General features: G+C 42.4%; 3 protein-coding genes across 6 annotated transcripts in view; 1 reads left to right on the forward strand and 2 right to left on the reverse strand.

The window, feature by feature from the left end:
* The window catches only part of LOC129529664 (uncharacterized), a 38608-nt gene extending 35921 nt beyond the window's left edge, over positions 1-2687 (reverse strand). Inside the window, exon 1 of the mRNA XM_055375048.2 lies at positions 2596-2687. Within this exon, the coding sequence (XP_055231023.2) occupies positions 2596-2623 (28 nt within the window). The 5' untranslated portion in view covers positions 2624-2687. The remainder of the gene's footprint in view (positions 1-2595) is intronic.
* A 5260-nt stretch (positions 2688-7947) lies between these two features.
* LOC129529591 (zinc finger protein 74-like) lies at positions 7948-20289 on the reverse strand. Of its 4 annotated transcripts, none has more exons than XM_055375056.2 (5): positions 19579-20289; positions 18828-18913; positions 13473-13599; positions 12859-12954; positions 7948-10582 (listed from the first exon to the last, which is right to left on the reverse strand). In XM_055375056.2, exons 1-5 carry the CDS (start codon positions 19610-19612, stop codon positions 10566-10568), a joined length of 360 nt encoding a protein of 119 aa, XP_055231031.1. In that variant the 5' UTR covers positions 19613-20289; the 3' UTR covers positions 7948-10565. The 4 variants fall into 4 exon arrangements, with proteins under 4 accessions (XP_055231031.1, XP_055231029.1, XP_055231030.1 ...); XM_055375054.2 differs by having other exon boundaries at positions 7948-8582; positions 19579-20104; XM_055375055.2 differs by lacking the exon at positions 7948-10582 and adding an exon at positions 10589-12164 and having other exon boundaries at positions 19579-20096.
* The window catches only part of LOC101150852 (putative ubiquitin carboxyl-terminal hydrolase 41), a 29934-nt gene continuing 27369 nt past the window's right edge, over positions 20112-22676 (forward strand). Inside the window, exons 1-2 of the mRNA XM_055375395.1 lie at positions 20112-20214; positions 20644-20835. Of these exons, the coding sequence (XP_055231370.1) occupies positions 20112-20214; positions 20644-20835 (295 nt within the window). The remainder of the gene's footprint in view (positions 20215-20643; positions 20836-22676) is intronic.

Raw genomic sequence — 22676 nt, forward strand, 5'->3', positions numbered from 1 at the left:
CTGCCACCATGCCTGGCTAATTTTTTGCATTTTTAGTTGAGACAGGGTTTCACTGTATTGGCCAGGGTGGTGTTGATCTCCTCACCTTGTGATCCTCTTGCCTTGGCCCCCCAAAGTGCTGGGATTACAGGCCTGAGCCAAGATACATATTTTTTAAATGAAGAAAAATTTCAAAGATACTCTGCTTGGTACAACAATCAAATATATAAATTGAGGAATAAAACATAACCATGAAACATATTTATAACTGCATATGGAAAATACAGAGGAGAATGTTTTAAATAACATATTTTGAAAGCATTAACTAGTAATTTGAAAAGATCGCATTTGACAGGCCAGTATGAACATACCTTGAATGCAGTCACACAGGTTCCCCATAAGAAGAATCAAAATCAGGGAAAATGAAACCACAAAGGTTCAATCTGCTCTGACCTTTGAAAAACTCAGCACAGACAGTGGCACTCAGGACGAAGGGAAGGAGATCCCTAATCCCATCACCATGGCGATAGGGCATAAACATTCCAGGGTGAAGGCACAATCCACACTATGAGGTCCAACTGCTGCCATGCAGACAGGTGTGCTTTTACATATACAGGAAGGTCATTGAAGGCTCAGTGTTTTGTTTCAAAAACTGAATCCCAAGCTCACACATTACTATCCTGTGCTTCTTAAAATAAGTTATGAGATGGGAAATAGGGCACCCACAAATATATATACATATAATTATATATAATATAATATATGTATAATTGTATATAATATAATATATATAATTATATATAATATAATATATATAATTATATATACTATATATATAATTATATATATAGAATATACATAATTATATATTATACATATAATTATATATAATATAATATATATGTATAATTATATATAATATAATATATAATTATATATAATATAATATAGATGATATATATAACATATATATAATTTCCTTTTACATCCTGCATCCTTATATTATATATAATATAATATATATAATTGTACATAATCATTATATATAATATAACATATATAATTATATTTATTATATACAATATTATACATATAATTACATATATTATATAATTATATATAATTACATATATTATATAATTATATATAATATAATTATATATAAGGAGTAATATATAGTATATATAATATATAATATAATATATAATACACATTAGATTATAATATATTCTATAATATATAACATATATTGTATATAATATATAACATATATTTTATATAATATATAACATATATTGTATATAATATATAACATATATTGTATATAATATGTAACATATATTGTATATAATATATTATAATATAACATATATTATAATATGATATATTATATAATATATAACATATATTATATAATATATTATATAATTATAACATACATTATATATTATATTATAGTATAGTATATATTATAAAATAATATATACAATGTATATGATAATTATATGTATATTATATATCATATATATGATATTATATAACATTATATAATATATAATTATAATATAATATATAATATATTGTGATATATTACATATAATACAATATAATATAATTATATATCATATATCATATATAATATATATCACATATAATATATGATATATTTTGTATATGATATATGATATATAATATATAATATATGATATATATTACATACAATATATGATATATTACATATAATATATGATATATAATATATGACATATATTACATATAATATATGATATATATTATATGTAATATATTATACATATTATATAATGTATACGTTATATATCATATATTATATAGAAAATATATTATATGTATTATATACAATATATTATAATATATTATATATAAGATACATTGTGTATGTCATATAATATAATATATATTATATGTCATATTGTATATATTATATATAATATATATAATACATTGAATACCTAATATATTTATTATATATATTATATATTATGTATATAATATTTTGTAAATAATATATAACATATATAATGTGACATATAATATGTTATATATATTATGTAATATATATTATATATATATAATTTTTTTTTAGACAGAGTCTTGTTCTGTTGCACAGGCTGGAGTGAAATGGTACCATCTTGGCTCACTGCAACCTCTGCCTCAGGGGTTCAAGCAATTGTCCTGCCTCAGCCTCCCAGGTAGCTGGGACTACACCACACTGGGACTACACCAGCTGCCACCATGCCTGGCTAATTTTTTGTATTTTTAGTAGAGACAGGGTTTCACTGTATTGGCCAGGATGGTCTTGATCTCCTCACCTTGTGATCCTCTTGCCTTGGCCTCCCAAAATGCTTGGATTACAGGCCTGAGCCAAGATACAAATTTTTTAAATGAAGAAAAATTTCAAAGCTACTCTGCTTGGGACAACAATCAAATATATAAATTAAGGAATAAAACATAACTATGAAACATATTTATAACTGCATATGGAAAATACAGAGGAGAATTTTTTAAACATCATATTTTGAAAGCATTAACTAGTAATTTGAAAAGATCTCATTTGACAGGCCAGTGTGAACATACCTTGAATGCAGCCACACAGGTTCCCCATGAGAAAAATCAAAATCAGGGAAAATGAAACCACACAGGTTCAATCTGCTCTGACCTTTGAAAAACTCAGCACAGATAGTGGCACTTAGGACCAAGGGAAGGAGATCCCTAATCCCATCACCATGGCAATAGGGCATAAACATTCCAGGGTGAAGGCACAATCCACACTGTGAGGTCCAACTGCTGCCATGCAGACAGGTGTGCTTTTACATGTACAGGAAGATCATTGAAGGCTCAGTGTTTTGTTTCAAAAACTGAATCCCAAGCCCACACATTATTATGCTGTGCTTCTTAAAATAAATTATGAGATGGGAAATAGGGCACCCCCAAATATATGTATATATATATTTATGTATTATATAATATATATATTATATATAACATATATATAATTTCCTTTTACATCCTACATCCTTATATGTAATATATTATATGTAATATAATATATAAAAATATATATAATGATTATATATGGTATAATACATATAATTATATATAATCATATATTGAATATAATAGTATATAATTATATATGTAATATAATATATCATAGATAATATATAATATATATTATATATCATATATCATATATATTATATTATATATCATATATCATATATATTATATTATATATCATATATCATATAATATATATTATATTATATATCATATATAATATAATATATATTATATAATATATCATATATAATAAATATATATTATATAATATATCATATATAATATAATACATATTATATAATATATCATATATAATATAATATATATTATATAATATATCATATATAATATAATACATATTATATAATATATCATATATAATATAATATATATTATATAATATATCTTATAATATATATTATATAATATATTATATATGATATTATATTATATATCATATATAATATATATAATATATTATATTATATTATATTATATATAATATAGTATATATTTTATATTATAGAATATATTCTATATAGTATATTATGTATTATATATTATATAATATATAATTTATGATATATTTATACTATATATTATATATACTATATTATATAATATAGTATATATTATATAATATAGAATATATTATGTCATATATTATATGTAATATATGATATAATATATAATATGTAATATATCATAATATAATGTGTATTATAATATAATATATAGTATATGTTATATTATATATAATATTATGTAAAATTATATAGTATATAATATAATATATAATATATAATATACAATATACAATATAAAATATAATATATAATATATAATATATATAATATATAATATATATAAGATAATATATGATATATTATGATATATTATATATAATATAATATATGTAATATATATTATATATTATATATAATATATATCATATATTATATATAAGATATATCATTTATTAAATATAATATGTTTCATTTATTATATATATTATTTATCATTTATTGTATAATACGTATCATTTTATATTATATGTTATATATAAGATATATGATATATATGATATATATAATATATGTCATATTATATATTAATATAATATATATCATATGTATCATATATAATCATATATCATATATATTATATTTAATATATATCATATATTTATTTAAGTTTGGAGATTGCGCAGAATTATATATTTATTTTCAACTGCGCAGGAGCTGGTCCCCTAACCCTTGCACTGTTCAAGGATCAACAGTATTTACAATACTACACATTTTATTCATATTTTAGAGTGTAGTACTTCTGCTCATTAAAAAAAATTAACTATAAAACAGCCTCAGGAAGGTCTTTCAGGATTTCTTCCAGAAGAAAGCCTTGTTATCATAGAAAATGACAGCTGCATGTATGTTATTGCCACTGAAGACCCTGAAGACCTTTCGCTGGGACAAGATTTGGAGATGGAAGACAGTGATATTGATTATCCTGACCCTTACAGGGCTAAGCTAGTGTGTGTGTTTGTATCTTAGTTTTTAACAAAAATTTTAAAACATAAAAAATAAAAATAAATAAGGCTTATCAAATAAAGATATAAAGTATTTCTGTACAGCTGTTCAATGTGTTTTTGTTTTTAGATGTGTTATTATGAAAGAATCAAAAAATTAAAAAAATTAAAAGTTTATAAAGTTATGGTAAGCTAAGATGAACTTGTTAAGGAAAGAAAAAATTTAAATACATTTAGTGTAGCCTAAGTGTACAGTGCATATAAAGTCTATAGTTATGTACAGTAATATCCTTGGCCTTCGCATTCACTCACCAAGTACTCACTGACTCATGAGAGCAACTGCCAGTCCTGCAACCTCTGTTCATGCTAAGTGTCCTATACTGGTGTACCACTCTCTTTAACTTTTGTAATATATATATATTTTTTTCTTTCTTTTTTTTTTGAGAAGGAGTTTTATTTTGTTGCCCAGGCTGGAGTGCAATGGCACGATCTTGGCTCACTGCAACCTCTGCCTCCGGGGTTCAAGTGATTCTCCTGCCTCAGCCTCACGAGTAGCTGGGATTACAGGCCCACGCCAGCACGCCCAGCTAATTTTGTATTTTTAGTACAGACGGAGTTTCTCCATGTTGGTCAGGCTGGTCTCGAACTTCTGACCTCAGGTGATCCGCCCGCCTCGGTCTCCCAATGTACTATGTTTTTACCGTATCTTTTCCATGTTTAGATATTACTATTGTGATATAACTGCCTACAGCAGTGGTCCCCAAAGTTTTGACACCAGGGACTGGTTTTGTGAAAGATAATTTTTCCACGGAGTGGGGATGGCTTTGGGCTGAAACTGTTCCACCTCAGATCATCAGGCATTAGTTAGATTCTTTTTTTTCTTTTTTTTTAGACTGAGTCTCCCACTGTTGCCAGGCTGGAGTGCAGTGGCACAATCTCGGCTCACTGCAACCTCTGCCTCCCGGGTTCAAGTGATTCTCCTGTCTCAGTCCCCCGAGTAGCTGGGACTACAGGCATGCGCCACCACACCCAGCTAATTTTTGTATTTTTAGTAGAGACGGGGTTTCCATGTTGGCCAGGATTGTCTTGACCTTGTGATCCACCTGCCTCGGCCTCTCAGAGTGTTGGGATTACAGGCGTGAGCCACAGCACCCAGCCTAGTTAGATTCTCATAGGGAGCACATAACCTAGATCCCTTGTATGTGCAGTTCACAATAGGGTTTGTGCTCCTGTGAAGGTCTAATGCTGCTGCTGATCTGACAGGAGGCGGAGCTCAGGCAGTAATGCTCAGCTGGCCAGCCACTCATCTCCTGCTTTGTGCCCAGTTCCTAACAGGACACGAACCGGTGCTGGTCCATGGCTTGGGTGTTGGGGACCACTGGCCTACTGTATTCAGCACAGTGACATGCTGCACAGGTGTGTAGCCCAGGAGCAATAGGCTGTACGATATAGCCTAGGTATGTAGTAGGCTACACTGTCTAGGTTTGTATAAAGTACACTCTTTGGTGTCTGCACAGCCACAAAATCACCTAATGATGCATTTCTTGGAATATATTACCGTTAAATGAGATTTACCTGTATTAGTGTCATCTCAGGTTTATTGTCTAGTAATTTTAAAAGTATTTGTATATTCTTTCCCAGACACATCATCATACCCCGGTGCATATCTCTATTTTATTCCCTAGACCCACTCTTAATTTTTCTGCATTCTGCTTTGTTCCTTAGGAGGCTCAACTGAATTGGATACTTCAGAGATCTCCCTTACCCTCATGCTTTTATTGGGGTTCAGCTAATGGAGGGGGTGGCAGAAGATAGGTGAGAGAAGAGTGTGTTTATCCCCCACCTCTGCCCCTGCAGGGTCAGCACAGGCAGACTGTGTCCCTTTGCTGAAGATCACAGCTTCTGTCTGGGGCCTTCTTGGCAAGCTGGCACTGTCTCTAGTCAGGTGACTGCTTGGCCCCTTACTACTTACACTCTTCTGTCTGGTTTCTTTGTGTCTTTCCTGCTATGCTGTAAGTAGTCCCTTTATTAGAATCCATCCACATTACCCAGTTATATAAAGACAAATAGTTGGTCACTGATCAAGTTCACTCCCTGAGAATCAGCCTTCATCAAAGATCCCTAACAGTCAGATATTCTGTTGGCCGCTCCATTCCTGCTCCCCATTATTCTAGTTGTGTCTTCCTTGTCTCTAGCGCAGTCACAAAGCATAAGCACCTCCACTGTCACTTGTTCTTTGCAACTCTAGGATCACATCATTCCCCTTGAAATCAGAGAACCTGCAATCTCCCCAAGCCCACAAAATTCAGCCGTGACAGTACTTTTCAAGCATGCCAGCAGCCCTCCCCAACAAATGAATCCTTAATTTCTTAGAGAAACATCTTCTGGGGCTTCCTGTGGGACACAGTGGGGCTCGGCTTGGCATGTGGATCACACCTGATATTTTTACCCCCACCTCCTACTATTCCTATTCCTTTGTCTGCACCTCTCTTTATTATGCTAGGAAAGCTCTGGCAACACAACCTCAAAATAAGCAGGCCAGTGTGGATTCGCAGTTTCTGTCAGACAAACAAACTTGAGCACCCCTTCTAACTTCTTGGGCTAAGACTTTAACTTCAGAATCTCTATGTATCTATGTTGATAAACTTAGCCTATGTCAAGATTATATTCTGCATGCCTTAGTCAAACACCATGTAAATCTATGCCTCATATATTCTCTAGGCTTTAGCTGATAGGGATTAGCAAAGTAGTGTGGTTGTTTTGGTCTTTAAACAATGTCCATTTTCTACCAGCTTTCCATTGCACTCTTTTTTTTTTTTTTGAGATGGAGTCTTGCTCTGTCGCCCAGGCTGGAGTGCAGTGGTGCGATCTCGGCTCACTGCAAGCTCTGTCTCCCGGGTTCACGCCATTCTCCTGCCTCAGCCTCCCGAGTAGCTGGGACTACAGGCGTGTACTGCCACACACGGCTAATTTTTTGTATTTTTAGTAGAGATGGGGTCTCACTGTGTTAGCCAGGATGGTCTCGATCTCCTGACCTCGTGATCGGCCCACCTTGGCCTCCCAAAGTATTGGGATTACAGGCGTGAGCCACCGCACTGGGCCGACTCCATTGCACTGTTACAGACCATGTTGACAAAATTATAACTTCAACAGTCAACTACAATAGCAATTATACCTCTCATGTACCACTTTAAAAAACACATCATTCCCAATAACAACATTTGATGATTTCAGTAATCATGATACCACCGTACACTACAGATGATCAGGTTTCTGTCTCCTCCCGACAAGAAGGTCAGGAATTCATTCAGACTGAAACAGGTCAGCAAACCACTTCCAGATTCTCATCTATAAAGATCTATTTCTAGAACCATTTCTAGTACCTATACAATATTAGAATCAAGTCAGGAAGCAGAAAACATTCTAGATATTTTAAACAGAAAACAATTCATGGAGAGATCAATTACAAGAGTATGTGTAGCAAAAGATGAAAGGGTCAGGTTGTTTAAGTAACTTGATAAATCTCTGCTTCTTTTGTGTTGGGTGATAAAAATGTTGACCAGAGATCAGTGGCAGATGATCCAAGGCGTCAGCTGTCCGAGCTCAGCATCTGGAGCCGGTGCTGAGGAAATGTGCATTTCTAGGTCTGGGCGCCATTGGACCATCACTACTGTCCTTGAAGCTGCCACCGTGAGAACTCACATCTCAGCTGCTACAGCCACAGCTGATATTGTCATTGCTTCCAGAATTATTTCCCTTGCTCCATCGTGGGGATCCCGCAATACTGCTGCTGCTGAAATCACTGTTGTTGCTCCCTCCAGAACTGTCGGCACTGCAGCATTATTATCACTGCAGCTACCACTGGAGATGGCTACAGACACCAGAAACAGAAGAGCACCTTTCCCCTCCTCCCGCAGTGTGACTTTCAGTCGGCTCCTCTCATAGCCAGATGGTATAGAAATGACACACCAATGTCCTTCAGAACATAGATGCAAAATATTTTAAATATATTAGAAATTCTATTCCCCTTAGAAAACTAAGTCCACCTACATATTTTTCAAGAATCCATCAGCAATACAGAATAAAGGCATTGGTTCTATACAGCGTTGCAAGAATATTTTAACAATAGAAGGTATTTTAATGTCATTCACCACATTAGGAGATTGAAAAAGGGAAAACACAGGATTACCTTAGCAGATGTAGGAAAAAAATAAGATGATAAAATACAACATTCATTTATATTAAAATCTTTATACCAAACTAGGAAAAGCAGACAAATTTCTTAACCTGATAAGCTTATCTATAACAAAACCATCGACACCACCATATGTAATGTTGAAGCATAATCGTCATTTTTTATAAAAGCTAGGAAAGGGAATGAGATGTCTGTTGACACTGCTCGTATTTATCATTGTCCTGGGGTTTCTGGCCAGTTCACTTAAAATAGGACAAAGAAATATTATAGAAAGAGGAAGAAAAAAAGAAAACACATACGTTGTCATTGTGTGGAGTTTGTGTTTGTTTGTTTATGTGTTTTTGTGAGATGGTGTCTTACTCTGTCGCCCAGGCTGGAGTACAGTGGTGTGATCTTGGCTCACTGCAACCTCATTGTGTGGAGATTTTTAATTACCCATAGAAAATCAAAGAAAATTTGTGGATGCACTAATCAAATCAGCAAGGTTTTCAGATATGAAGGCAAAGTAAAAAGAAAATGAAATTCTTATAAACAGTAACAACCAATTAAAAATATTATATTATAATATCACATTCATGGTAACAAAACATTAATGTATCTAAGAATTAATTCAGAAAACAAATACATGATCTTTCATTTAATTTTATTAAAGTTATTTCAATAAATATACCACCAGCATTTTTTTAGAACTTGATTGGAAAAGTCATATTAAAATAATCAATGGAAAGGAAGAACCAAAGTTATTTTGAACAATAATAGCCTATCAATATTTAAATGTGTTTTAATTATAATAATTAAAATGGTTTGCTTTGGCTCAGTGATACACCGTTAAACAATGGGAAAAAATGGAAGCACCAAGAAATAGATCCATAGATATGCTGAATACATTGGACTTGTAATAAAAGATATGATACTAAAAGTCAGTAGAAAAATTATACTATTCAATAAATGATGTCAGAAAAAACATATAAATTTTTATCCGTATATAAATAAAAATCTGTATATTACAGCATATCACAAAATCCTGTATCTATTTAGGTCAAAGACTCAAATCTTAAACTACTTGTGAAATTACTTATGAATATTACATGTTTAAGATATTTAAAAGTATATACAGAGAACTAATGACGCTGGAGATTTTATTTCTAATTCTGTCCTCCCCAGGCTTAAAAGGGAGCAGTCTAGTGCAGCGGGCAGAGCTGCATGGTGGTGCTGCCTGTGGCCCCAACCCATCCAGAAGAGCAGGGCAAGTGGAACTGGCCATGGCACACATGGCAGGTAGCCAGGTGGAGAGTGAACAGCATGTGCAGAAGCTCAGAGGTGAGACAGTAAGATGAAGACAAGACACGCAGAGGCAGGAAGGCTGAGAGGTGACCCTGGCAAGGTGGATGGGTTCGAGGTGACCAGATGCCTGACTCAGAGGGCAGCCGGGGAAGAAAGGCCTTTTGCACAGAGGGTGACGTGATCATATGGTGTCTTGACGGGGGGCGGGGGAAGCAGAGGGTGGGGACACAGTCTTGCTCTGTTGTCCAGGCTGCAGTGCAGGGGTGCAATCACGGCTCACTGCAGCCTCCAACTCCTGGGCTCAAGTGGTCCTCCCGCCTTGGCCTCCCAAAGTGCTGGGATTAGATGTGTGAGTCCCTGTGCCTGGCATAATGGTTTGTCTTGAAGGTGGCTTTGGTGGTGTGTAAGGTGGTTGGAGCCAGCAGTTACGAAGGCCAGTTAGGGAGGCCATCTGAATAATTCAGGTGAAAAATGGCAACTTCAGACTGGAACCAAGGCTGTGAAAATGAACAGGAAGCAGCAGATCTGAGAGCCATTTAGGTGCTAAAACTGATGGCCCTAGCTGTTGACTGAAGGTGGCAAGAGAGGAAATGGGGGAGAGGATAAGACCTCAGCGAACACCCAAGCCTGGGTGGATGGTGGAAGCTTTTACAAAGACAGGGACGGGAGGAGGAAGGGCCAGTTCCAAGTCTGGTTTTAGACATGCAAGCAGAGGCCCACGAGATGGTCAGTGACACAGGGCTGCAGCTCAGCTGGTGTTGCTATAGTGTAGACCACATCCACACCAAGTGAGAGGTAAGAGTCTAGGGAAGGTGCACAGAGCAGAGAGAAGAGGCCCAGGCCAGAAAAAAGTTGTTTTGGCAGCAATAGGGCCAACAACACAGCAGGGCACATTCATCTAAGGGATACTGTGCAATCAGTAAACATCACGTGAGGATGCTCACTATGCCATGGCCAGTGTGGTAGCCAGACTCTGGCGTGAGTGCTGTGCTTCCGAGGGTGCATAAGGCTTTATTTATTTATTTGTTTGAGGTGGAGTTTAGCTCTGTCACACAGGCTGGAGTGCAATGGTGCGATCATGGCTCACTGCAACCTCTGCCTCCCGGGTTCAAGCAATTCTCCTGCCTAAGCCTCCAGAGTAGCTGGGATTACAGGTGCTCACCACCACGCCCAGCTAATTTTTTTTTTTTTTTTTTTGAGATGGAATTTCACTTTTGTTACCCAGACTGGAGTGCAATGGCACGATCTCAGCTCACCGCAACCTCTGCCTCCTGGGTTCAAGCGATTCTCCTGCCTCAGCCTCCTGAGTAGCTGGGATTACAGGCATGCACCACCATGCTCAGCTGATTTTGTAATTTTAGTAGAGACAGGGTTTCTCTATGTTGGTCAGGCTGGTCTCGAACTCCTGACCTCAGGGTGATCTGCCTGCCTCGGCCTCCCAAAGTGTTGGGATTACAGGTGTGAGCCATCACGACTGGCCACATGTAGCTTTAGAAAAGTCTATCCGCACACAGAGGAAGGGCCCAGAGGAATCAGTGACATGGTCAGTTATTAGAGAACTGCTATCTCTGGGTGGAAAGATTATGCAGGATTTCAGTAACCTTTCAGCCTCATTTTCAGTATATTCATATATGAATCAAACAAAAATATGAATTTTTTGAAATATGAATTTTTTCAAATGAAATTCATTTGAAAAAAATGAATTTTTTGGGAACAGGAGGTCCTCTGGGCCAAAAGCGGTGAGGGTCTCACACTGGAACCCAAATCCCAGTGTATACTCTGAATTTTGTTAAAGAGGACAAAGCAAGCATCAGAGGCTGGGGTGAGAAATAAAGACCAGAAAGCTGGGGCTGCAGCCACTGTGGCAGGTTGGGGCTGGGTGGTGTGTGGCAGCGGAGGGGGATGGAGGAGGGGCTGCCTTCCCCGACCCCCGTGTTCTGTGCTCCACAGCTTATCGGCTGCCTTTCCCACAGAAAGGTGTTTCTCGAGCTTTCTAGACACCTAACATGCTCAGCAGTCACTGTCCAATAAATTAAGCCGAATTTATCACTTATTTATCAACCAACTCAGAAGAGAAGTCTACAAAAAGAATGTTGGAGAAGAAAAACAGACAACCTTCTGCTCAACACCCACCCCAGTCCCCTTTCCCTTACGGAGGGCTGCCATCTTGGCCACAGCCTGGAAGCCCTCACTGACATTGACCCTGACCCTGATGCTGGCCCTGACCCTGACGCCGATGCTGACCCTGATGCTGATGCTGATGCTGATGCTGACTCTGACCCTGATGCTGATGATGGCCCTGACGCTGATGCTCACACTGGCCCTGATGCTGATGCTCACGCTGGCCCTGACACTGATGCTGGCTCTGACCCTGACGCTGACGCTGGCCCTGATGCTGATGCTGATGCTGACCCTGACACTGACCAACGCCAGCCGCCCCTTCCCTGGTGGCCCCCTGCCCCCAGTCCCACACCCCCAGCTGCCCAGCCAACACCACTGGCTCAATATTTCTATTCCTGCCTCCCCATCCCCATCAGCAGGTGGCCATTTGGTCCCAGTGGCCAGGTTTGTTCCCTGTTGTATCCCAGAACAGGTCTCAGCACACAGGCAGTGCTCAGTACGTGCTGAAGGGAGGCGGGCGGGAGGGTCTGGCGGGGGACCTGAGAAGGGGAGATGGAGCCGGGGCAAACTGAGGGAGGAAAATAGGGGCCATAGGAGGAGGTGCCACCAGGGGTGCTGGGGCTGGCACCCTTCCACCTGTGCCTCTGCTCACCTGGACAGGGCCCTCTGGGGACTTCCCTCTGCATGCTCCATGGCTCCTCGCCTCGTTCCAGATGAGAGATCACATCTGGCTTGTGCAGTGGAGGTCCTGCTCGTGGAGAGAAAGTGGGCTGGGCATGCTGCAGCTCTCCAGGCCCAGCTGACCTTACAGGCCGCCCCCTAACAAGGACAATGCCTGTGAAGTGGACACCCTCTCTGGGAACAGGAGGTCCTCTGGGCCAAAAGCGGTGAGGGTCTCAGACTGGAACCCAAATCCCAGTGTATACTCTGAAGACCCCACGTGTGCTGACGTCCTTACTTCATTGCTCGAGGACCGTTACAGAGCCAGCTGGGCTCCAGGGTCCCACCTTCTTCTCTTCTCTCCCTGCCCCCATCCCAGGACCAGGGGAAACACCAAGCAAGGATGCTACCAGCTCTCACGCTGTCCCCTGGGGACTTCTGGCGTGGCCGAGGCCCCTGGCCATGAGTGCCCCAAGGCACAGGCCTTGCTTCCCACCCCATGACATATCTGGCACCAGGGCCGGCACTGAAGGGATCCTCCTTAATATCTACCATGCAGAAGAAGGCTGACAGCCGACACCCAGCCTGGGGCTGGGGGAATTTTACCTAGGGCAAGAAGGTTCTGGTAGTTCTCCAACATCACATCCCGGTACAAGGCCCTCTGAGGGGAGTCTAGTTGACCCCACTCCTCCTGGGTGAAGTCCACAGCCACATCCTTGAAACTCACCGATTCCTGAAATGACATATAGGTTCTCACTCACCCAGGACTGATTCTGTGTCCATGGTTCCAAAGGAGCCAGAGATTGATTAAGGACCCTACAAGTAAAGGGTTAACCTCAGGTGACCTTCTCCCATGCCAGAAGGTCGTGCTGTAGACACTGACCATGACTGAATTCGGGGACCAGGGGCAGGGAGGGGGGCTGGGAATTGGCATGCATTCCCACACCACCTTCTAGATTGGGAAAGCAGGTCTGAATAGACACCACAGGGCCCTGGCAACTTGAGGTGGGACCCAGGGGCCGTACATGGCTGTTGTATCAGGCTCTAAGTCCTGGGTGAGATGCTATGCTTCCTGGAGTCAAGAATTTCAAACTCAAAAATTTGAGAGAATATTAATAGTACAAAAATCCCAGCAACTCTATTCAAAGCTCACTAATGCAAAAGGATCCGAAGCCAGACTAGAAACTGTTATTACACTCTAAGGAAGGAAACCTTGTATATATCAGCAAGTTCTGTGCCCCAAGGGACCAAGAGAGGCTACCTGCAGTCCTCACCTGACTGCCTTCCAATCCTTCCTGCCTGCTCCCCCTGGGCCTGGGCATCCTGGCCACCACCCAACTCCAGACTTGCTTTGATCCTTGAAACGATCAAATAGATACCAAGTAATTTCACTGCATCCCAGAACAAATCCCAGAAACACGGAATTCCAAAAACCTACTCAACAAAGTAAAATTCACAATGTCCAGCATCCAATCAAATAACTAAAAGGTGAAAAATACTAATGAAATCAGAGGAATTAAGAGTATATTAGAACAGTATGTGTTTACCTCAAAAGAAGTCATTAAGGGAGGAAACGGGAAACAAAAAAGACATAAGACATAGAAAACTAATAGCAAGGCCGGGTGGGGTGGCTCACGCCTATAATCCCAGCACTTGGGAGGCCAAGGCGGCAGATCACCTGAGGTCAGGAGAATTGCTTGAACCCAAGAGGTGGAGGTTGCAGTGAGCCAAGATTGCGCCACTGCACTCCAGCCTGGGTGACAAGAGCCAAACTCTGTCAAAAGAAAAAAAAAAAAGGACATGTAAATCCAACCATATTAATAATTACACTAAATGCGAATAGTTTAAACACTCCAATTAAAAGGTGGAGATTGTTAAACTGAATTAAAAAAGCAAGCTACAGAAACCCACTTTACATACAAAGATAGGTTAAAAGTGATAGGATAGAAAAAGATAAACCCTGCAAATACTAATTTAAATAAAAAAAAGCTCAAGTGCCTATAGTAATAGCAAAGTAGATTTCAGAGAGAGGACTATCGGAGATAAAGAGAATATTACATAATGATAAAACAGTCAACTCATTAAGAACTCATAGCAATCCTAAATATAAATGTATCTACTAAAAGAGCTTCAAAATACATAATGCAAAAACTGACAGAACAATTAAAAAACACCATCATTCAACTTCACTTAACTGATATTTACATAACACTCTAACCAACAAAGGCAGAATACATATTTTTTCAAGGGCATGTGGAACATTTACCAAGATAAACCACACTCTGGGAAATAAAATAAATCTTGGTAGACTTGAAAGACTTTAAATCACACAAAGTTCATTCTTTGATGACAATAGAATTAAATCAGAAATCCATAATAGAAAGTTATCTGGAAAATGCCCTAAATATTAGGAAATGAAACAACACATTCTGAAATAACATATGGCTGAAGAATACAACACTAGGGAAATTAGAAGCTATTTTGAGCTGAATAAAAGTGAAAATGTAACATAACAAAAGTTGTAGGATATAGTTGAGGCAGTGCTTAGAAATTTACAGCGCTGAATGCTATATGAGGAAAAAAGGTATCAAATCAATATCTATGTTTCAATCTTAAGACACTAAAGTAAGTAAAGTAAGTTTCAATCTTAAGACACCAAGGAGATAATAAGGATCAGAAATCTCTGAAATGGAAAACAGAAAATAGAGAAAAATCAATAAAACAAAAAAATTGTTTTTTGAAAAGATCAATAAAATTGACAAACATATATTTACTATATGGCTCAGCAATTTCACACCTAGGTATTTATGCAAGAGAAATTAAAATGCACAGCCATACGTGTACTCAAATATTTATAGCGGGTTTATTTGTAATAGCAAAAGCCTATGAGTAACCTAAATGTCCATTGGCTGGTGAATCGATAAGCAAACTGCGGAGCAGTTTGCTCCATCCAATGGAGCAATGGGATGAACTGTATACCCCTCACCTCAAATTCTTATGTCTCAATGCTCGGTAACTCCGAGAGAGGTTTTTTTTTTGTTTGTTTGTTTGAGACATGGTCTCACTCTGTCACCCAGGCTGGAGTACAGTGGTGCAATCTCAGCTCACTGCAACCTCTGCCTCCTGGGTTCAAGAGATTCTCCTGCCTCAGCCTCCCGAGTAGCTAGGACTACAGGCGCGCATCACTACGCCCAGCTAAATTTTTGTATTTTTAGTAGAGACAGGGTTTCACCATGTTGGCCGGCTGGTCTTGAACTCCTGACCTCAAGTGTTCCACCCACCTCAGCCTCCCAAAATGCTGGGGTTACAGGCGTGAGCCACTGCACCCGGCCTGGAGAGAGGTTCTTTAAAGAAGTAATTCAGTTAAAATGAATTCAATGCAGTGGGCCTTGATCCAATATAACTGGTGTCCTCATAAGAAGAGGAAATTTGGACACAGACATAGAAGAGGTAAGACCATGTGAAGATGCAGGGAAAAGGTGGCCATCTACAAGCCAAGGAGAGGCCTCAGAAGAAATCAACCCTGCTGACACCTTGATCTCAGATTTCTTGCCTCTGGAACTGTGAGAAAATACATTTCTGTCATTTAAGCCCTCCTGCCATACTTTGTATGGCAACCCTAGCAGACTAATACAAATGGAATATTACTCACCCATAAAAAGGAACAAACTACTGATTCACACAACAATATGGATAAACTCAAAAGCATATGCTAAGCAAAATAAAGCAGAGACAAAAGACCACATAGTATAAATTCCATACGAAATCCTTAAAGAGGAAAATCTATAGCAAAACTATAGTGGTTACCAAGGGGAGAGGGGAGACGACTGAATGCACAGGGGCATGAGGACATTTTTGGGTCATGGAAACGTCCCATATCATGATTGTGGTGCTGGTTACACAACTGTATACGTTTGCTCAACCTCATCAAATTGTATACTTAAAATTGCATGATTGTGCTGTATATAAATTATACCTCAATAAAACCTTACCCCCCAAAACACTGGATTTCAGATGAGGAGGTAGAGATGAGGACAAATGCTGAGAACACACCCCTAACTGAGGCATGCAGGCATGAAGGATGACGATAGCAGAGGGAAGGAGAAAATGGGCTGAAACAAGGCTCCAAGCCAGGTGTGGGGGCACACACCTTGGTCCCAACTACTTAGGAGGCCGAGGTGGGGGATTTGCTTGAGCCCAGGAGTTGAAGGCTGCAGTGAGCTATGATTGTGCCACTGCACTCCAGCCTGGGTGACAGAGCAAGACTCTGTCTCAAAAAAAAAAAAAAAAAGAAAAAGAAAAAGAAAGAAAAACAAAAAAATAGCTCCAGAGGTATCAGAATATGGTGTTGGCCAGTGAGGCTGTCAGACGCTACATGGCTTCAGTGCGGGGAGCATAAACCAGCAAGAGTAGGGTAGGGTCTGAGGCCCGCACAGGCCTTTTTGATGGGTATTTCTGGCCACTGGGAGAAGTCCATGTCTAATGTGTCATCATTCTGCAGGGAAAGGAATAAAAAACCCAGACAGTATGCACTGGAATCAGATGCTGATGTGGTAATGACACTAGCAGAGAAGTCAGAACAGACCACACAAGATGTCCCAGGAGACAGAACAACTTGAACTGTGAGTGAGAATGAGACTGTCAAGAGAAAATGCCAAAGCTGATGTGTACTCAGGAGAGTCAACTGGTTATTCAAAGATCTAACAAGCTAATATTTTAGGAATAGGAATATCACATGCACGAGGGACCTACCACCTAGATGGAGCTGCACAGACACATACAGACATACATACATGCACACACATTTTTTTTTGCTGAACCATTTGAAGGTAAGTTGCAGACATCATGATGTCTCACTCTACAGTCTTCAGCTTGTATCTCCTGTGGATATTCTCTTACATAATCACAGTACTATTATCACATGCAATAAATTTCATATTGATACAATATGACCTAAGAGACAGCCCATTTTCAAATTTCCTCTTGTCCCAAACTGCCCTTTATCAATTTTTTTGGATCTATCCCCTAAGCAAGGAACATGCATTGCATTTGACTGTCAAGTTTCTTGAGGACTATAAAGCACTGTGACACACTACAGAAGTGAGGCACAGCTCACAATACACGTTTTGCAGCTGTTTCTAGCTGGCTATAATCTGCCATCACCTCTTTTGAGTGGCAGGCTGACAAAATCACAAAATGCTAAAAAAAAAAAAAAAACCCAAAGACCCCTTATTCCTCCAGATCTTTCACTCTACTGTGCTCTCTTTGTCAACTGCACCATTCTAAATACAACCATGGGGTGACGTGGTTGCGGTAGAAAAACAAAATGAGGAACAGAGTCCACAGTCTGTAAAAGGAGGGATCTGGGTCCCATTTGGCTGCAGAAATTCCCAGGGCCAATTCCTTGCTGAGCCCCCAGATTCTCTAAATCTCCAGGACTCTCCATGAAGGCCCCATGCCAGGGGCCGGGTACAGAGGAAAGCACACAGGGATGTGTCCCCTACTGCCACTCTTAACCAAGTGCTGCAATCCAGCCCTTCCTGAGCTGCTCCACGTGCCCCTGTCTGATTCCACTCCCAGTAAACCAACCGTGCAAACATCCTGCACCAACCCCTGGCCAGCACGTGGATAGGCAAAGCGACCCCATGTGAGCCGTCAACTACTTTCTCAGATTCCACTAAAACCACTCCTCAGAGCTCCCAGCACAGCGCTGGGCAGAGAGATCCCCAGCAACTGACCCACTGAATTGGACTGGGCGAGACATTCAATAGAGTACATCTCGAGGGCACACCTCGGGCAACATCTGGACTCTTCACTTGGAGCTGTTCCCACTGCCCAGAGCTTCCTGAGGACTGGCCAGCAGGTACCCGGGTGAAGGTCTGTGGAAGGCTGACGATCCAGGGCTGGGGAGGGAATGTGCCAACCCTCTTCATAAAGAAGGAAGAACACACAGCCACTCACCTTGGACCTGGCTTCGGGAAGACCCCAACCCGATATATCCTCGAGATTCTCTTTCAGGGAAAGAGCAGGATCCTGAGAGGAAAGAGCTGGGGAAGGAGAAATGAGTCAAGGTCACGGCTACCAGGCTCACGGCTGAGCTTAAAGCCCACCTGTCGTGGCACAAGTGAAAATCAGAGAGGAGGCAGAAACTGCCAGCAAGGCCAGGTGGGGAACGAGACCCAGTAGCTAGCACCAACAGAAACAGCATCGAGGAATAATCTGCCTGTGTCTCAGACACTCCAATTCATGACGAAAAGAGCCGCTACCCCCAATCAAGCACGTCTGAGTGGGAACAAATGATTGGGCACGGGGAAGAAAGAAGCAGGAGGCCAGGAGCGATGGCTCACGCCTGTAATCCCAGCACTTTGGGAGGCCGAGGCGGGCCGATCGCTTGAGCTTAAGACCAGCCTGGGAAACATGGCAAAACCCCGTCTCTACTAAAAATACAAACATTAGCCGGGCGTGGTGGCGCGCGCCTGCAATCCCAACTACTTGGGAGGTTGAGGCGGGAGAATAGTTTGAACCCGGGAAGCAGAGGTTGCAGTGAGCGGAGATCAAGCCATTGCACTCCCGCCTAGGTGACAGAGTGAGATTCCATTAAAAAAAAAAAAAAGATGTTGGATGCTTCTGGGAAACTGGCCTGATCTCTCTGAGTGTCAATATCCTCAAGTGCAAATCCACAGACATACTGACTACAAGAGTGAAGCTGTACCTGTCTTCTCGGGCTCCGGGGCAGGGATCTCCATGGCCTCCACGGCAGCCTCCCCGGGAGGAGTGGGCAGCTGTGTAGCCTCCAGGATCCAGGGCAGGCCCTGAAGAGCGAGTCCTGCTCCTGGGGCTGAGGGGCCTGCAGCGGAGCCCCGCGGGGCGGCCACGCGCTCACAGCTGCACGATCACACGCACGGAGCCCCGTCCCCGCGCCCAGCTGAGGTGGGGTTCAGGCCGGCTCCGCAGATACCCACTCCCCACACCAGGCTCAGCCCCATGCCCGGCGCACTCACGCCCCGGCACACCCCCGCCACACGCTCCTCCCGGCGAACCCGCGCTCGGAGACCAGGGCCAGGCCTAAGGTTCCGCGGCCCGGAGCCATCGGACGCGGAGCGACCAGCGGACAGGTCCCGAAGCGGACAGAGACCGCCGACGGTCTGAGGGACCGGCAAGTGGACAGACCGGACTCCCACAAAAGGACTGCGACTGCCACAAAGAGCAGCAGGCGGCCGCTGCGGGAAAGTGCGCCTGCGCGAAATGGGCGCAAACTACACCTCCCGGGAGCGTTTGCGCCGCGCAGGCGTCAGACTCCATTTGCTAGAGCGAGTTCGGGCCGGTGCTTGCGTCCGGACGCGAACGAGTATCTAGCACATCCTTCTAGGAAATGTAGTTCCTGGGCCCACAGCCGGGAGCTCGGGCACCCGCCATGCTCTTGCGGGCGAATGTCGCTGTGTATCTCCGTGTGCGGATCAGTGTAGTGCCGCTGCATGGGTGTCTAATTGCGAGGATATTGGGAGGGCGGTGTCCAGGAACTAGGATTTGTCCTGTTAGTTCGTCCACGTCCCCACGTAGCTGGGAGTCGGGTGGGTTCCTGCCCACATCTGTCTGCAGGAAAGACTCAAGCCCCTGGTCTTGCGGATATTGGGAGTGGTGGGCCTGGCCTCGAGGGGTTTTCCAGGGGCCCTGCCCCCACTCCCCCTTCTCGAGCCACATATCTGAGGCCCATGGGTGGGGGTCCCCAGAGGTGGGAGAGCCTTGGCCTAGTCCCCCCAGAGGGTCCTGTCCACAGTTCACCCTTGGGGCGGGAAAGGAAGGTCTGGGTGGCGGCCCAGTCCTGGCGGCACAGAGCTCTGCCATGAACACAGTGATGACGCCAGCGACAGAAACATTGAAGATGTACTGAGCACCAACCACACGCCAGGCCTACTTCAAGAGCTTGGAGTACATTTTTCTGGCAGAATGCTCACGGCAGTCCAGGGAGGTTTGCTAACTACTGTCATCCCATTTGGGAGATGAGGAAGTTGTGGTACAGGTGCGTGGGGTAACGTGTCGCAAATCACACAGCCAGAAGTAGGAATCCAGCACCGAAGTGCATTGCCACATTCCTACTGAGAGGTGGTCCGGGGTGGGGCGGGGTGGTGCACACTCCAAACCCTTCAGCCTCCCACCTTAACCGCAGCTTAGGCTTGGCCACAGGCTCTCACTTGACACCTGTCCACTGTCCACATCAGCACAGCTGTGCCCAGACCTCCCCTGCCCAGGGCAGCGCCCGTGTTTGATTTTGTTTTGAGACTGGGTCTCACTCTGTCGCCCAGGCTGGAGTGCAGTTGCACAATCACGGCTCACCGTAGCCTCAATCTCTCGGGCTCAAACTATTCTCCCACCTCAGCCTCCCGAGTAGCTGGGACTTACAGACATGCACCACCACGCCCGGTTAATTTTTATATTCAGCGCCCATTTTTAATAGCAACCCAGTGAGAGGGGACAGCGTGCCGGCAGTCCTCACAGCCCTTGCTCGCTGTCCGCCTTGGCGCCCACTCTGGCCGCGCTTGAGGAGCCCTTCAGCCCACCGCTGCACTGTGGGAGCCCCTTCCTGGGCTGGCTGCGGCCGGAGCCGGCTCCCTCAGCTTGCCGAGAGGTGTGGAGGGAGAGGCGCGGGCGGGAACCGGGACTGCGCGCAGCGCTTGCGGGCCAGCACGAGTTCCGGGTGGGCGTGGGCTCAGCGGGCCCCGCACTCGGAGCTGCCAGCCGGCCCCGGGCAGTGAGGGGCTTAGCACCTGGGCCAGCAGCTGCTGTGCTCGACTTCTCGCCGGGCCTTAGTTGCCTCCCCGCGGGGCAGGGCTCGGGACCTGCAGCCCGCCATGCCTGAGCCTACCCACCGCCGTGGGCTCCTGTGCGGCCCAAGCCTCCCCGACAAGCGCCGCCCCCTGCTCCACGGCGCCCAGTCCCATCGACCACCCAAGGGCTGAGGAGTGCGGGCGCACGGCGCGGGACTGGAAGGCAGCTCCACCTGCGGCCCCGGTGCGGGATCCACTGGGTGAAGCCAGCTGGGCTTCTGAGTCTGGTGGGGACTTGGAGAACCTTTATGTCTAGCTAAGGGATTGTAAATACACCAATGGGCACTCTGTGTCTAGCTTAAGGTTTGTAAACACACCAATCAGCACCCTGTGTCTAGCTCAGAGTTTGTGAATGCATCAATCGACACTGTATCTAGCTACTCTGCTGGGGACTTGGAGAACCTTTATGTCTAGCTAAGGGATTGTAAATACACCAATTGGCACTCTGTATCTAGCTCAAGGTTTGTAAATGCTCCAATCAGCACTCTGTGTCTAGCTCAGGGTTTGTGAATGCACCAGTGGACACTCTATCTAGCTAATCTAGTGGGGACGTGGAGAACTTTTGTGTCTAGCTCTTTGGGTCCAGGCTGCCTTTATGAGCTGTTAACACTGCGAAGGTCTGTAGCTTCACTTCTGAAGCTAGCGAGACCACGAACGCACCAGAAGGAAGAAACTCCGCGCACGCTGCGTTTAAGAACTGTGACACTCACCACGAGGGTCTGTGGCTTCATTCTTGAAGTGAGTGAAACCAAGAACCCACCAATTCTGGACACACCAGGACAAGAGCCTTGGTGGGGTATAGAACTGTTGATTACACAGTGCATGAGTCTATGTGTAAGTTTGTGTATGTGTTTGTTTCTCTGTGTATCTTACAGGTGTAGGTGTTGGTCTGCTTTTGCCTCACATTTCTTATGTGTTTCTGTCCTGGTGTGCCTCTGGGAAACAATGTGTACGTGCGCCTGTGCACAGGTGACTATGAGTGTGT

The sequence above is a fragment of the Gorilla gorilla genome, chromosome 23, assembly GCF_029281585.2.
Source record: "Gorilla gorilla gorilla isolate KB3781 chromosome 23, NHGRI_mGorGor1-v2.1_pri, whole genome shotgun sequence".
In the NCBI taxonomy this organism is placed as follows: Eukaryota; Metazoa; Chordata; class Mammalia; order Primates; family Hominidae; genus Gorilla; species Gorilla gorilla.